At 39.9% G+C, this 14,798-nt stretch overlaps 2 protein-coding genes across 2 annotated transcripts in view; both read left to right on the top strand.

Annotated features, from left to right (window-relative positions):
- The window catches only part of abcc9 (ATP-binding cassette, sub-family C (CFTR/MRP), member 9), a 79,349-nt gene that overhangs the window by 39,933 nt on the left and 24,618 nt on the right, over window positions 1-14,798 (top strand). The window contains exons 21-27 of the mRNA XM_085769858.1: window positions 2,629-2,730; window positions 3,069-3,153; window positions 3,252-3,332; window positions 13,200-13,337; window positions 14,040-14,165; window positions 14,272-14,371; window positions 14,461-14,534. Coding sequence (XP_085625984.1) covers window positions 2,629-2,730; window positions 3,069-3,153; window positions 3,252-3,332; window positions 13,200-13,337; window positions 14,040-14,165; window positions 14,272-14,371; window positions 14,461-14,534 — 706 coding nt within the window. The remainder of the gene's footprint in view (window positions 1-2,628; window positions 2,731-3,068; window positions 3,154-3,251; window positions 3,333-13,199; window positions 13,338-14,039; window positions 14,166-14,271; window positions 14,372-14,460; window positions 14,535-14,798) is intronic.
- On the top strand, window positions 5,156-6,876 carry LOC146962369 (uncharacterized). The gene is made up of 2 exons (XM_085769903.1): window positions 5,156-6,609; window positions 6,744-6,876. The coding sequence occupies exons 1-2, from the start codon at window positions 5,315-5,317 to the stop codon at window positions 6,874-6,876; spliced, it is 1,428 nt and encodes a 475-aa protein (XP_085626029.1). The 5' UTR covers window positions 5,156-5,314.

The raw sequence follows: 14,798 nt of genomic DNA, 5'->3' as shown, positions 1-14,798 counted from the left end.
TGTGGGAAATTGTGCAGCGTTTGTTAACACATTTTGTGCAACTCAAACACACTCACACCGTAAAGTTAAAGTCTTACTTGTCTAATTATTATTATAGATGAACTATAAATCTTTGTGTTGAAGCAGCGTTGTGTCGTGTTTATCTGTGTGTGTTCAGAAACAGCGACATCGGCCGTCAGATGGTCGGTAGTGGTACTATCTTCTGCTCATCGTGTTGAGATGGTCGTTGGTTTTAAAGCTGCAGTGGTTTGTGCTTTTATTGCTGGGAGTCCAAACAAACAAACAAACACAAACATGCTCTGATAATATAGATTTGGTTATTTTTGACATTAGGTATCTCTGTGACAGTTTAACACAGATTTATAAGTTATAAATTCACATTTTAAATTGTTTGTTAGCTTCACAAAACTTGAGTAAGTTTCGTCTTAGACAACTAAATATTTACCAGTTATATATATTCTGTTCTTTTAATGGAATAATGCAAAATAAAATGTATTTTCTATGTTTTACTGTACGATATTTGTAGTTGATGTAGTACTAAAACAAGTACATACAGTACATATCTGTATCAGACTCTGTATCTGGTGTTGTTAAAAGCTCAGATGTGCAACAACCTTTTGACAATAATTAAATTATATCCAGGGTTCCAATTTGATTTCCAGGTCAGGAAAAGTATGGAAAATGGAAACTATTGTATAGAAATATATTTATTTTATTCATCTTATCTTGGTTTGGTCTTATCTGAAGTTATTTGGCTTAATTATTTTGAATGCGCTATTTTATTGTACCTAGCTACAATCTCCTGGAAATGATTTGGTTGCATAATGGCAGAACCCATTCAGAATAATGAACAAACGATAAATTGCATGGGTTTTTTTTGTATTATGCACATCTATTTACCTAAATATCACAAATTATTTGAATTTTTTTACGGAGAAGTCTGGAAAAAGTCTGGAATTTGGGTTTAGAAGAGTTTTTTGAGGGGCGGAGCTATAAAAAGAGACTCCCAGCAGTAGCTGTGCTACAGATGTTGTTGATGTTGTTGATGGTTTTATTTGTGTTTGTGTTGCTGTTGCTGGTGTTGATGTCAGTGCTATTGTTGCTGTTGATGTTGTTGACGATGATTTGCAGCTCATCCTTAACCTTTGATCCATGATCCATATTTATCTCCCACATCTCTTCCATGTTGCAGTGGAGTTTGACAGAAACATAATCCTCCTCCTCCTCCTCCTCCTCCTCCTGTCTTTGTTTTATTTTATTTTTAAATCTGGTGCCGTGTTCATAAAGCTGATTGGACCAGGAGCTCTGATCTGACCTGAACTTCCCTCCTCAACACTTTTGATTTATTTAAAACAAAAAAAAACTCATGACTCCTGAAACATTTAGAGACGGAGGTGATTTGTGGACAAGATGCTGAAATATAAATAGATGTCATCATGACTCGTTGCTAACCTGTGTTCACCTGTGTTAACCCACATAAAGAGCTCAGAGAAAGTCCAGACCTCCACCAAGACCAGAGTCAAACAACATACAGCAGACTCCATTAGAAATAAAGGTAACACTTTAGATCAGGGAACACATATTCACCATTAACTAGGTGCTTATTAATATGCATATAAGTAGCTTACTAGCTCCTTATTAGTAATTATTAAGCACATATTAACACCTTATTCTACCTCTATTACACCATGAATTAAGATTTTTCCTGATATTAACTCCTAATTATCGCTTATTCATTGTAAATTAATGCATTGTTGTTTCTGAATAATGATGTGAATAACCAGTGGGTTATTGGGGCAGTAGCACAAGAACAGTAATTCTTCCCTTATCACTCTGAATTAGTAGATAGCATTAATGCATTAATTTACAATGAATAAGCCATAATTAGGAGTTAATATCAGGAAAAATCTTAATTCATGATGTAATAGATGTAGAATAAGGCTATGTAGAATAAGGTGTTAATACGTGCTTAATAATTACTAATAAGGAGCTAGTAAGCTACTTATATGCATATTAATAAGCACATGGTGAATATGTGTTCCCTAATCCAAAGTGTTCCCGAAACAAAATATCAAATTCATAGAAACTGATTCAGATTGGCCTTAAAATTTGAGTTTAATCTAAATTGGTTTAGTATTTTTTGTGCAATCCTGACGACGAACAAAACTAAATCAAAAACAGACACGGCGGCTGATGAACAGAACCTCCTTGGTGAAGGTTATAACACAGTTCACCAGTTTGCAAACACAAATCTTTGCATTTAATTAAAACCACAAAATCTCGCTCAGATTTCCATGTTGTAGTGTAACTGAAGTGCATCAGTTGTGTCTTTTCTAATCTTGTTATCCTTAATTAAAAGTAATTTAATCAGTAGATCTTATCCAGATGTCTCATCCTGCTAATGATGTAGTGTATTGGTGTAATTATATTATATATAATTATACAAACACACATGCGTTAAATCTAGTTAGACACAACGAACGCTGTTGAGATGATAAAGACTTTTATTCGGTGAGAGTCAGCGCTCCTGCTCCCAAGCTTTATGAAAACAGGATTTGTAGTTCTGACGTGTTTTTTTTTTCCGTTTTTCCCCCTCTCTTTGGCCTCCGTTTCCCATGATGCATCCAGCAAGAACAGATACTCGGTGGCCTACGCTGCGCAGAAGTCGTGGCTGCTCAACGCCACGGTGGAGGAAAACATCACGTTCGGCAGCCCCTTCAACAAACAGAGGTAAAAACAAACAAACAGCTCGGTCCTCGGCTTCAGATTAATGATGTTTGATTCCTCTGACATTTAGTTTAGTTTATTAGTTTATTAAGGGACAGTGTGCAATTACATTAATCATTTGCAGAAAACAATGAGGAGATGGTTGCACAAGATTTAGCTCACAGCTAATTTCCATCTGTAGTCCCTACACATAACATAAAAGATGAAAAAATACACAGAATACACAGACCACAAGCTACTATACAAAGGTGATACATAGAATGACACAATTTGACAATAGACAACACTTAGACAATACAGAAACATGTCTCGGTGGTTTATTCTGTGGTTTTTATTCTCAGGTACAAAGCGGTAATCGACGCCTGCTCTCTGCAGCCGGACATCGACCTGCTGCCGTTTGGAGACCAGACCGAGATCGGAGAGCGGGTACGGAGCGATCCAGTTCTGCAAAGACAAAGAAGAGGAAGAAGAAACACTTAATGATCTCTTGTGATGTGATGTTTCTGTGTTTCTGTGTGGTTCAGGGCATCAACCTGAGCGGTGGTCAGAGACAGAGGATCTGTGTGGCCAGAGCTCTCTACCAGAACACCAACATCGTCTTCTTGGTGAGTCCTCAGGTGTTTTCAGTTGAGGTGCTCGAACGCCTGGTTTCCTGTCTTCAGCCCAAAACCACCTTGTTACTCCCCTATCAATAATCAAGGCAAATGCAGAGACTGCTTGATGAAAAACTGTCCCTGAAGGCAACGTGCATCAGCGGTTTTGCATGAATTTCCCTCTAAAACAACTCTGTGTGGTAACGTTGTGTTATTATCTCATAGCGTGGTGAATGTGCAGGTCACAACTTGTCCACCAGAGCGTTGTGGAGTTGTTGGATTGTGTATTTGATGAGTTTGATTAGGGAAACCAAGAAATCAATCAATCAATCAATCAGGCTTTATTTGTATAGCACTTTTCATGCCCATGGCAGCTCAAAGTGCTTTACATGTTAAAAACAAGCAATATAGGGGACACATATTGGGAGACATAGGGAACACATGTTAGGGATACATAGATTTGCAAACACATACACATTCACACAATAATTTTAGAACATTTGATTTTATCGGGGAAACGCTATCTAATACTCACTCATTTGCAGTGGGGAAAACACTAAATAAAATGAAGTAAAATAAATAAAATTGAGAAGACGAGAAAGACACTAGGTAAAATGAAATAAGATAGATAAAATGAGAGGATAAGAGAGATACTATATCAAATGAGGTAAAATAGATAAAAAGAGAAGACCAGAAAGACACTAGGTAAAAATAAGCAGATGTAGTGGGATAAAATAGAGAAAAGAATGGGTGAATTAAAATAGAATAAAAAAGATAATAATAGTAAACAAATAAATAAGGAAATAAGATAAATTAAATTTAAATGCATGTTTCAGAATAATAGAAATAGTACGAGTCAGTTAAAAGCAAGGCTAAAAAGGTAGGTCTTCAGTTTGCTTTTAAAAATGTCCAGATTATCTGCTCTCCTCAAGTCCTCAGGCAGTCGGTTCCATAGGCGTGGGCCGTAATGATAAAATGAGGCCTCGCCATATGTTTTGTTCGCAACTTTTGGAATAGTTAAAAGGCCGCTGCCTGAAGACCTGAGAGTTCTAGAAGGTTCATATGTTAAAAGCAAATCAGATAGGTAACTGGGACCGAGACCAATAAGAGCTTTAAAAACCATTAAAAGGATCTTAAAATCAATCCTGAAGCAGACAGGTAGCCAGTGCAGAGACCTTAAAATCGGTGTAATGTGTGCTCTCTGTCTGGTCCTCGTTAAGACTCGTGCAGCTGAGTTCTGCAGTAGCTGGAGTGGAGCGATGGTTTTCTTAGAGAGACCAGAGAGAAGAGCGTTGCAGTAGTCAATTCTACAGGTGATAAAAGCATGCATTAATGTCTCAGTGTTGGCGTGTGATAAAATTGGCCGCACTCTGGCAATATTCTTAAGATGATAAAAACCAGTCTTTGTTATGTTTTTAACATGAAGGTTAAAACTCAGTTTTGAATCTAAAATCACACCAAGGTTTTTAACGTGCTCAGGTGTGTTAAAAGACAGGGCTTTGAGTTTAAAATTTAGTTTCTCTCTGTGTGCTTCAGGACCGATTACAAGTACTTCTGTTTTGTCCTGGTTGAGCTGCAAAAAGTTAGCTGCCATCCATGATTTGATGTCTAAAATACATTTTAAAAGGGCATCTACTGGCCCAGTGTCATCAGGAGACACGGCTATGTAAAGTTGTGTATCATCAGCATAACTGTGGAAGTTTTTACTTTACTTTTTTACTTCCTGCTTTGCTTGAGTGCAGACGCTTCACTCCTTTGCTCTCCGCTTCACTCTCTCTTTTTTTTCCCATTGCAATCTTTTCCTTTTGAAATTTATTTGTATTTTTTCCTGGATACCTACATATCACTGGAAGCCTAATTTATGATAGTTACTGGAGGCTACGACTGTTTTTTAAACTGTTTTACCCTGAGAGTGTGGCTTATCAGCAGCACAACCCGGCACTGTCGTGACCGGGATTGAGGAGCTCAGCTAACAGAAGCTAATTAGCAGCAAGATGCCTCCTTTTTCCACGGAGGACTACCACAAACTGCTCCAGAAGATAGCAGTACTGGAAACAAAAATGCATCGGCTCGAAGTGAACGTGGAGGTAAATGGACAATATGGAAATGATACTACTCTGCCGATATTCCAAAACAGTGAAAGGGAGCAGGCTAACACAAGGCTAACGGGCACAACCAAGGCACGGCCGGAGCCAGGTGTAAATGGGAGTAAATCAAACAGTCCTCCCTGGAACTCTCTTGGTGCTAAGCCAAAGCACCACAAAATACCTCCCTCAAACATGGGAAGACGATTATCAGGCAGAACCCAGCACTCGGAGATGGATTACGACACCGAGTGGCCTGCACTGCCATCACACAGGACTGTCTCCTCAACCCCAAAACCACGGAGAAAACAACCACGGACCAAGGCTACGAGCAAACTGCCCCAAGACACAGGGATTCTACTTGAGAACAGATATGCTCCACTTTCACAGGACCCAGACTCCCCAAAAGAAGGCTCATCTCCCAGGACCAGAGAAAGGTATGAGGCTAAATCTGATGCTAAAGGGCTACAGAGAGAGCTAACCACTGGGCCTCAAACTCTGATAGTGGGTGACGGAGCTGTGTATGACATAAAACGCTTTTGCAGCAAGAACAACACCAAGGTACTGTGTTTTCCCAATGACATGGTGTCTGATGTTTCAAAAAAGATCTTGAAGATTGTTGCTGAGCATCCAACATTGAAATCGCTCATCATACACACAGGAGCCCTTGATGTTGTGAAGCAACAATCAGAGCTATTAAAACGAGACTTCATGGAACTGATAAACAAAGTTCAGTGTTTGAATACTGAGGTGTTTTTCAGTGGACCTCTGCCAACAGTTCGGCGAGGAGATGAGAGATTCAGCAGGCTGATGATGCTGAACAGATGGCTTAAAGATACATGTACTGCTCAATCACTGAACTTTATTGACAATTTCAACATCTTTTGGGAACGCAGGCACCTCTTTAAGGCAGATGGATTTAGCCTTAACAAGTCAGGAGTACAGCTGCTAAGTGCCAACATCTTTTACTTTTTGCGTCAGGCACCAGCAGTCCCTGTCAAGGACAAGAGACAAAACAATCCAAAACAGCAGATAAGACGGCACTCTGGTGAGGGCGCTGAGATAAGGATTGACAACGGAGGACAGCAGACTCAGAAAGAACCTGCAACGTCATCATCTGCACCCCAGCAACTGGATTATCCACCAGCCCCAACAACGTCATCACCTGCACCCCAACAAGTGGATCATCCACCAGCCCCAACAACGTCATCATCTTCACCCCAACAAGTGGATCATCCACCAGCCCCAACAACGTCATCACCTGCACCCCAACAAGTGGATCATCCACCAGCCCCAACAACGTCATCATCTGCACCCCAACAAGTGGATCATCCACCAGCCCCATCAACACAACACAAGGAGTCTCCCTTAGCCCCAAAAGCCCCAAAGGGGGAGTCTCCCCCGGCCCCAACAGGAGACTCCCAACATTCAACCCCCCGAACCCCATCCAGCCCCCAACTCTCTTCATCTAGTCCTGACTCCCCATTTCTGGATTTCCCTGACAGGATGAAGAGCTTTCTCACTAGTGGAATCCAACTAACACCACGCCAGGGTCTCATATTTTCCCCAATTAACCCCCCACATCGTCCACCCCCTCGCATTCCACCACGTCAGAAACAACCCTCGACCAAAAGTCACCGAGCCCCCCCACTTCCTCTGAATCATCATATCATTGAATCTGAATGATATGTGCCGGGTCCAGGCTGCAATACTGATATCAAGAATGTTCTTTCCCAGGAAAAGTCAGGGCCCTATGGAGTTCAGGCAGCTTTCTCAATCCCTGTGGTGACGGGTAACAGAAAAGTGATCAAACTGGTGAGAAATAAAAAGGGTTCAATAAAATCTACCAATCTAGTGAGTATAGCTTGTCAACCTCGAAACTCACCAGTGTCTCCTGTTATCTCCACAAGGTTAGCTCTACTTAATATCAGATCACTAGCCAACAAATCCTTGTTAGTAAATGACATCATTATGACCTATAATCTAGACTTCTTACTTCTTAGTGAAACATGGCTGACTGAATGTAGCTGTGCTACCATTCTCAATGAGGCTGCACCAACAAATTTCAGTTTTATGAATAAGTGTCGAAGTGGTAAGAAAGGCGGGGGAGTTGCTGCCATTTTTAAATCTGTATTTCAGTGCAAGGAAACTATATTTGGTGATTTTAGCTCTTTTGAATATCTATGTTTTTTAGTAAAGGGTGATCCAAAAGTTCTCTTCCTAATTATTTACAGACCACCAAGATACCCAGGAAAATTCTTTGATGAGTTTGCCGAACTGCTGTCAGTTATCTGCACTGACTACAACTTTTTTATCATAACAGGGGATTTTAACATTCACATAGACAATAACATGGACACAAATGCCAAAGAACTATGCTCTCTTCTTGACACTTTTGGCCTCTCCCAACATGTGAAAGGGCCCACACACACCCGAGGCCACACTCTGGATCTGGTTATCTGTAGAGGTGTTGACATTACATCTGTTGATATCAAGGACTTGGCTCTTTCTGATCATTTCTGTGTGTTCTTTGACTTACAGATAACTCCGGACATGCAGTTACCCTCTGTATCTGTTAGGAAAAGGTTCATAAATGAGAATACCAGTGTTAAGTTTATGGAGGCTATAGTCATGTCACCAACTGTGAGTGCAGAGACAGTTGATGAACTCCTGGATAATTTCAACTGCAAAATCTCAAATGTCATTGATACCATTGCACCTATTAAAACTAAGATGACCTTGGCCAGACAGAGAACACCATGGAGGAACACTTTGATGGTAAAGGCTCTGAAAACAGAATGCAGGAAAGCTGAGCGTAAATGGAGAAAAACTAAACTTCAAATCCACCATGACCTCTACAAACAAAGTCTTTGTAATTTTAACCATGGGCTATTCAAGGCTAGACAGCAACACTTTACTGAAATGATTAATAAGAATATCAACAACACTCGTGCTCTGTTTGCTATGGTTAATAAGCTTACAACCCCCCCAAAAGAGATAGTTTCAGAACTCTTTTCCACAGAAAAATGCAATGAATTTGCTTACTTCTTCAATGAAAAAATCAAATCCATAAGGCTAAATATCAACACAAATCAGCAAAATAATACAATGATGCAATCCCTAAAATCACCTAGGAATAAATCAACTGTAATGTCAGAGTTTAATACAGTTGACCAAAAAACCTTAGAAGAAACAGTTCAGCATCTTAAAACATCGACATGTTGTCTTGACACAATACCATCTGACTTTTTTAAAACTATTATAAGCTCTGTCCAAACAGATCTGCAGCAAATAATAAATTGCTCACTTCAATCAGGCACGTTTCCTAAACCCCTGAAAGTAGCTGCCATCAAGCCGCTCTTAAAAAAGAGAACATTGGATACTACCATTTTAACCAATTACAGACCCATCTCAAATCTTCCCTTTATAGCCAAGATCGTTGAGAAAGTGGTTTTTAATCAACTCAGCAACTTCGTAAACTCCAGTGGACTCTTTGACAAATTTCAATCAGGCTTCCGACCTCACCACAGTACAGAAACAGCTCTTATTAGAGTGTTAAATGACATAAGGTTGAACACTGACTCAGGCAAGGTGTCAGTTCTGGTCATGTTGGATCTCAGTGCTGCGTTTGACACTGTGGATCACAGTATACTGCTGGACAGGTTGGAAACCTGGGCAGGACTCAGCGGGACAGTCCTAAAATGGTTCAGGTCCTACTTAGAGGAACGGAGTTATTTTGTGACCATTGGTAGTTATCAATCCGATCGAGTGGCTATGACGTGTGGAGTTCCTCAGGGGTCAGTCCTTGGACCCCTTCTGTTTAACATGTATATGCTGCCTTTGGGTCAAATTCTACAGAACTCTAATGTCAACTATCATAGTTATGCAGATGACACACAGATATATCTTGCACTGTCTCCAGACGACTGCAGTCCAATAGAGTCATTATGTCACTGTTTAGAGCAAGTCAAAACTTGGATGAGCCAAAATTTCCTTCAGTTAAATCAAGAAAAAACTGAGGTCATTGTTTTTGGAAATAAAGAGAAGAGGGTTGCTGTCAGTAAACACCTTGAGTCACTGTCTTTAGAAAGTAAAGACCAAGTCCGAAACCTTGGCGTGCTGATAGACTCAGATCTGACCTTCAACAGCCATATCAAATCAGTTACCAAATCAGCCTTTTATCAACTGAAGAACATATCCAGAATTAAGGGTTTTATGTCCCAAACTGATCAGGAGAAGCTGATTCATGCTTTTATCTCCAGTAGACTTGACTACTGTAACGGTCTTCTGACTGGTCTCCCCCAAAAAAGTATCAAACAGCTGCAGCTCATTCAGAACGCTGCAGCTCGAGTTTTAACCAGAACAAAGAGATCAGATCACATCACCCCAGTTCTTAAGACCTTACACTGGCTCCCAGTCAGCTACAGAATAGATTTTAAAGTTCTGCTCCTGGTTTACAAATCACTGAATGGTTTAGGTCCAGAATACATGAAAGACATGTTAGTAGAGTATAAACCCAGTAGAGCTCTGAGATCTACTGACTCAGGTCAGATAGTGGAGCTCAGAGTTCAGACCAGACATGGTGAAGCAGCATTTAGCTGTTATGCTGCTCACAAGTGGAACAAACTACCAGCAGAACTGAGATCAGCCCCAACTGTGAGCACTTTTAAATCCAGGTTAAAAACATTTCTCTTTTCATGTGCTTATAGCTGAGAACTTTAAACTTATCTATTTTTTTTTCTTTTACTTTTATTTGCTCTGTTTTTAGTGTTTTGTTTGTTTTTATTCTGTCTTATGCTTCTTTTTTTAATGTTTTGTCTTTATGTAAAGCACATTGAGTTGCCTTGGTATGAAATGCGCTATATAAATAAAGATGCCTTGCCTTGCCTTGCCTTAATGCCGTGTCTCCTGATGACATTCCCCAGTGGCAGCATGTACAAGTTAAAAAGAGTTGGAGCTAGAATAGAGCCTTGGGGGACACCACAGTTAAAATCGTAGTTCTCAGAAGAGCATTCGTCAATATTGATAAAACATTTTCTGCCAGTAAGATAGTCTTTGAACCAATTAAAAACAGTACCAGAGAGGCCAATGAGGGTGTGGAGTCTGTTGAGGAGAATTACATGGTCGACTGTGTCGAATGCTGCACTCAGGTCCAGCAGGACCAGGACAGATAGTTTCTTTGTGTCCATGTTGCACCTCAGGTCATTGATAACTTTAGTTAATGCCGTCTCTGTACTGTGTTTGGCGCGGAAACCAGATTGATATTTCTCTAAAACATTGTGAGAGTTTAAAAAATCATTCAACTGATTAAAAACAAGCTTTTCTAAAATCTTACTTAAAAATGGCAGATTTGAGATGGGTCTGTAGTTGCTGAGAACTGTAGGATCAAGGTTATTTCTCTTCAGGAGAGGTTTGACTATTGCAGTTTTTAGTGAGGTTGGAAAGACGCCCGTCTGTAAAGAGCAGTTTATAATGGTGAGCAAATCAACAGTTAAAAACCTGGAAACTGATTTAAAAAAGGACGAGGGAATGGGGTCTAAAACACAAGTTGTGGATTTGAGTTGGGAGATCACTTTTCCCAACATTACAGCATCAACCAGGACAAAGTTCTCTAGTGTTTCCCCACCTGCAAAGTGAGGATCATCGCTGTTAAAATCAGAGGTTTGACAGTGTAGTATATCTGACCTTATGGTATCTATTTTGGTTTTAAAATGAAGAAATCCCATAAGGAGCCTCCGTAGCGTAGGTCTGAGCAGCTCACGGCTCTGCTCCGCCGTTCTAAAAAATAGCTTGCACCGACAATTAAAGGTAACGAACCTACTGCTATGACTATAGGGATTATGGCAATGGGCCAGTTTGCTAAATGTTGAACTATCCCTTTAACTTGAGATGAGATTCAGATTTGTGTTAATGAATACATTTCTTATTGCATTAACAAGAGGAAAAGTAAGTCATCCTGATGTTATCATACAATATGTGAAGCTGCGCATCTGCTTTTATTTTGTAGTAATGAGTCATGACAAAGCTGCAGGGAAGACGTAGTAGAGAGAATACTACAAGTTCTCTTGTCCTTCATCACATCTGCTTCTCTCCAGCTGTTGAACATTCACAAAAACACGATCTGAGACTCTGAAGTATTTAGACACCTCAGACTGAGTCCTGGTCCTGAGTCGGACTGGTCGCTCGGCCTCTGGGATGAGGAGGTGTCTGTTTCTCACTCCGCTGTGCCGTCATGTGTTTATCTTTCTGAGTGCTCCGCTTGCATAATTTCCTGTTGCCATCACAGTTTTTTTTTTTTTTTTAATTGGTGGTCCAGCAGCGAGCGAACATCCCTCATTAGAAGCTCTCAGCGTCTCAGCGTCTCATCGTCTCATCGTCACACTGTGTTATGTCTGCGTGTGTCACGTTAAAAATGAGGAGGGAATGTTTTTCTTTCGTGGACGTGCAGCGCCTCGTGTTTCCATATGTGATCTCCAGTCCGTACGTCATGGTCAAGTGCGTCAAATAATCATAACACCGGCTCCATTAAGGCGCTATAGGACACCCGGCCGCCGCCGCCGCCGCCCGCCCAGTAACACAAACATCGCAAACACAACAGAGCAGATTTATGAGGAATTTATGGCGTAAACAATTAGCAGCAGAGGTTATTATCCCTGTTTCTATCAGGTGGAAAGAGGAGTTCATTCAGACATTCAGACAAATATCACAAACGTTTAATCTGCTTCAGTTTCTGTCAATAATGTGTCTGATTGACCTTGAATTAAAACCAGTACATCACCCGCTCTGATTTTAGGGGTTTGAACCTCTTTCAATCAATCAGGCTTTATTTGTACAGCACTTTTCTTATAGTGCTTTACATGATAAAAATGATGGACATACACATACATTCACGTACACATTCAAACAAGGATTTTAAAACAGATGCATAGAGGAAACGCTATCTTACACTCAATCTTTTTCAATTGGAGGGTAGATAAAATTAGATAAAGTAGATTAAGTGTAAAATAAAGTGAGAATGAATGAATTTAAAAGGATGAAGATGAAATAAAATAGGTAAATTAAAAGAGATAAATATGTATAATGTATAGAGATATCAAGGGGATAGAGAGATACTGCAATTGAGACAGTAGTTTTATAACAATAAATAGTTTTATAAAGAGTTTTATAACTCTGCTTTCCTTAGGTATTTTGTTTTTGAATACTTTTGAATGATTGCCTTTATGCTCCACATAAAAATATGTTTAACATGCCCACACTTGGTATCTTCTTTTTTTCAGCACAACTTCATCTATATGATCTGATTTTTTTTTCGTACAATCAAATTAAAACTATCATATCTCTGATTTTACGTGGTTTATCAAAGTCAAAGAAAAATTCGGAGAGAGTTTCAAATCCCCACTTTCGACTGAAGTTGACACAGAGCTCCGGGAGCTCTGGTTTCCTTTTTATGGCGCTTTGAGGGTTAATATTATTTATATTCAATTCAAATATATGTATTTTATTCATTTTTTAACTTCTTTATTAACACATTGGACCCAAAAATACACAAAATCATCAAATCTGATTATATAGGTTGCCCCTCCCCTCCCATCCCATCCCCCCATAAATAGTTTTTTGAATCAAGTATTGTATCAAATTAAACATCTCCAGTCATTTGACTCAAAGTCAAATAAAAATATCTGAGAGTTTGAAAACAGGCGCTCTAGTTTTGTTTTTACGGCGCTTTGAAGACGTCATGTGATCAAATCACTGATCAAAGTTAAACACCTTCCATGGTTTCTCCGTCTCTCCTCAGGACGACCCGTTCTCGGCGCTGGACATCCACCTGAGCGACCACCTGATGCAGGAGGGGATCCTCAAGTTCCTGCAGGACGACAAGCGGACGGTCGTCCTGGTTACACACAAACTCCAGTACCTGATCCACGCAGACTGGGTGAGCAGTAGTAAAATAAAATGAAGACGACTTCTTCTTCTTGTTCGCAACAACTTTACTCTTTACTCCGCAAAAAGCACAACTACCACAACTGCGACAAAAAACACCACATACAGTACATCCGCTTACACCCCTCACATCCTTAACAGAACACAAGGTAGCCCTTTAATTTACAGGCCGTTAATTGCGTAGTAATGTCAAGAAACAGCCTAGAAATAACAGTTAGTTTCATAGTAATGGGGCCAACAACAGAGATTTATTTATATATATATATATATATTTATATATATAAGATTCTGAGATAAAAATTCAGAATTTCTGAGAAAAAAGTCTGAATTTCTTAGAAATTTAGAGTTTTTATCTCAGAAATTCTGACTTTTTAACTCCGTTGTTGGCCCTAATGCTTCTTTTTTAGATCACACATTCTTTTCATGCTTGGAATTTTTTGGGGAAAGGCCAGAATTTTTCAGTGGTAAACTAAAATGAAGACAATATCAAAACAGAGAAAAACTCCTAGGCACTATCTTTAAATCAATGAAATGCCTTTATTTATCTAAAGAGCACCACTAATTTATCAAATGAGTCTGCAAAGCACTCCTTGTTTGAACATTTAAAAAAAAATGAAGATGACTTTTCTGTCGATCTATCACCTGTTCATTATGTCCTGTGTTTGTTGTTGTGTGTGTGTGTGTGTGTGTGTAGATCATAGCCATGAAGGACGGCTCCATCCTGAGGGAGGGGACGCTGAAGGACATCCAGACCCACGACGTGGAGCTCTACGACCACTGGAAAACCCTGATGAACCGACAGGACCAGGAGCTGGAGAAGGTGACGCCGCCTCAGGACAGATGTTGCTGCTGCGGCTCCAGATGTTTCATCAACCTGTCGTGACTTCACAGTGTGTCTCTATGTGTGTGTGTGTGTGTGTGCGTAGGACATTCAGCAGGACAGTCAGACGACAATGGAGAGGAAAACCCTGAGGAGAGCGTTTTACTCCAGAGAGGCCAAGAACCAGACCGATGACGAGGACGAAGGTTCAGTTTCATGTTGTTTATTCCTTTTAAATCTTTGTGTGTTTGTTCTGTTTAGTTTTGTTTTGTTGATGTGATTTTCCTCCCGTCAGAGGAGGAAGAGGAGGAGGAAGACGACGACAACATGTCCACGACGACCAACAGACGATCGAAGATCCCGTGGAAGGTAAAACATGTTTTACTAACTAATACAGATCACTCTGTCTGGACAGAAACTAATGGATACGACCTAATTAAACATTTTGGCACAAAACATTTGATATGCATTATGTGAATTTGCCCCAATAATCCCTCAAACATTTACTTTTCTTAGTCTTTTTTCCTAATTCACAGTAACATCAACATCTCAGGAAGTCGTCACAGATTTTTCACGTTGTTACAACAATCATAACAGCAGCTGCTTTAGCTCCTCTGTCGCCTCTTGTCTTAT

Source organism: Trachurus japonicus, chromosome 23, assembly GCF_045865225.1.
Source record: "Trachurus japonicus isolate A0001 chromosome 23, Traja_1.0".
NCBI classification, from domain to species: Eukaryota; Metazoa; Chordata; class Actinopteri; order Carangiformes; family Carangidae; genus Trachurus; species Trachurus japonicus.
Note: the sequence above shows the minus strand (reverse complement) of the source record. Positions and strands in the feature narration are given on the sequence as shown.

Bases quoted from the DNA above. Each gene is read 5' to 3' on its own strand.
- LOC146962369 (XM_085769903.1), top strand. From the start codon at position 5,315: ATGCCTCCTTTTTCCACGGAGGACTACCACAAACTGCTCCAGAAGATA. The intron at 6,610-6,743 runs GTCATCATCTTC...ATCATCCACCAG, and splicing joins CATCCACCAGCCCCAACAAC to CCCCATCAACACAACACAAG.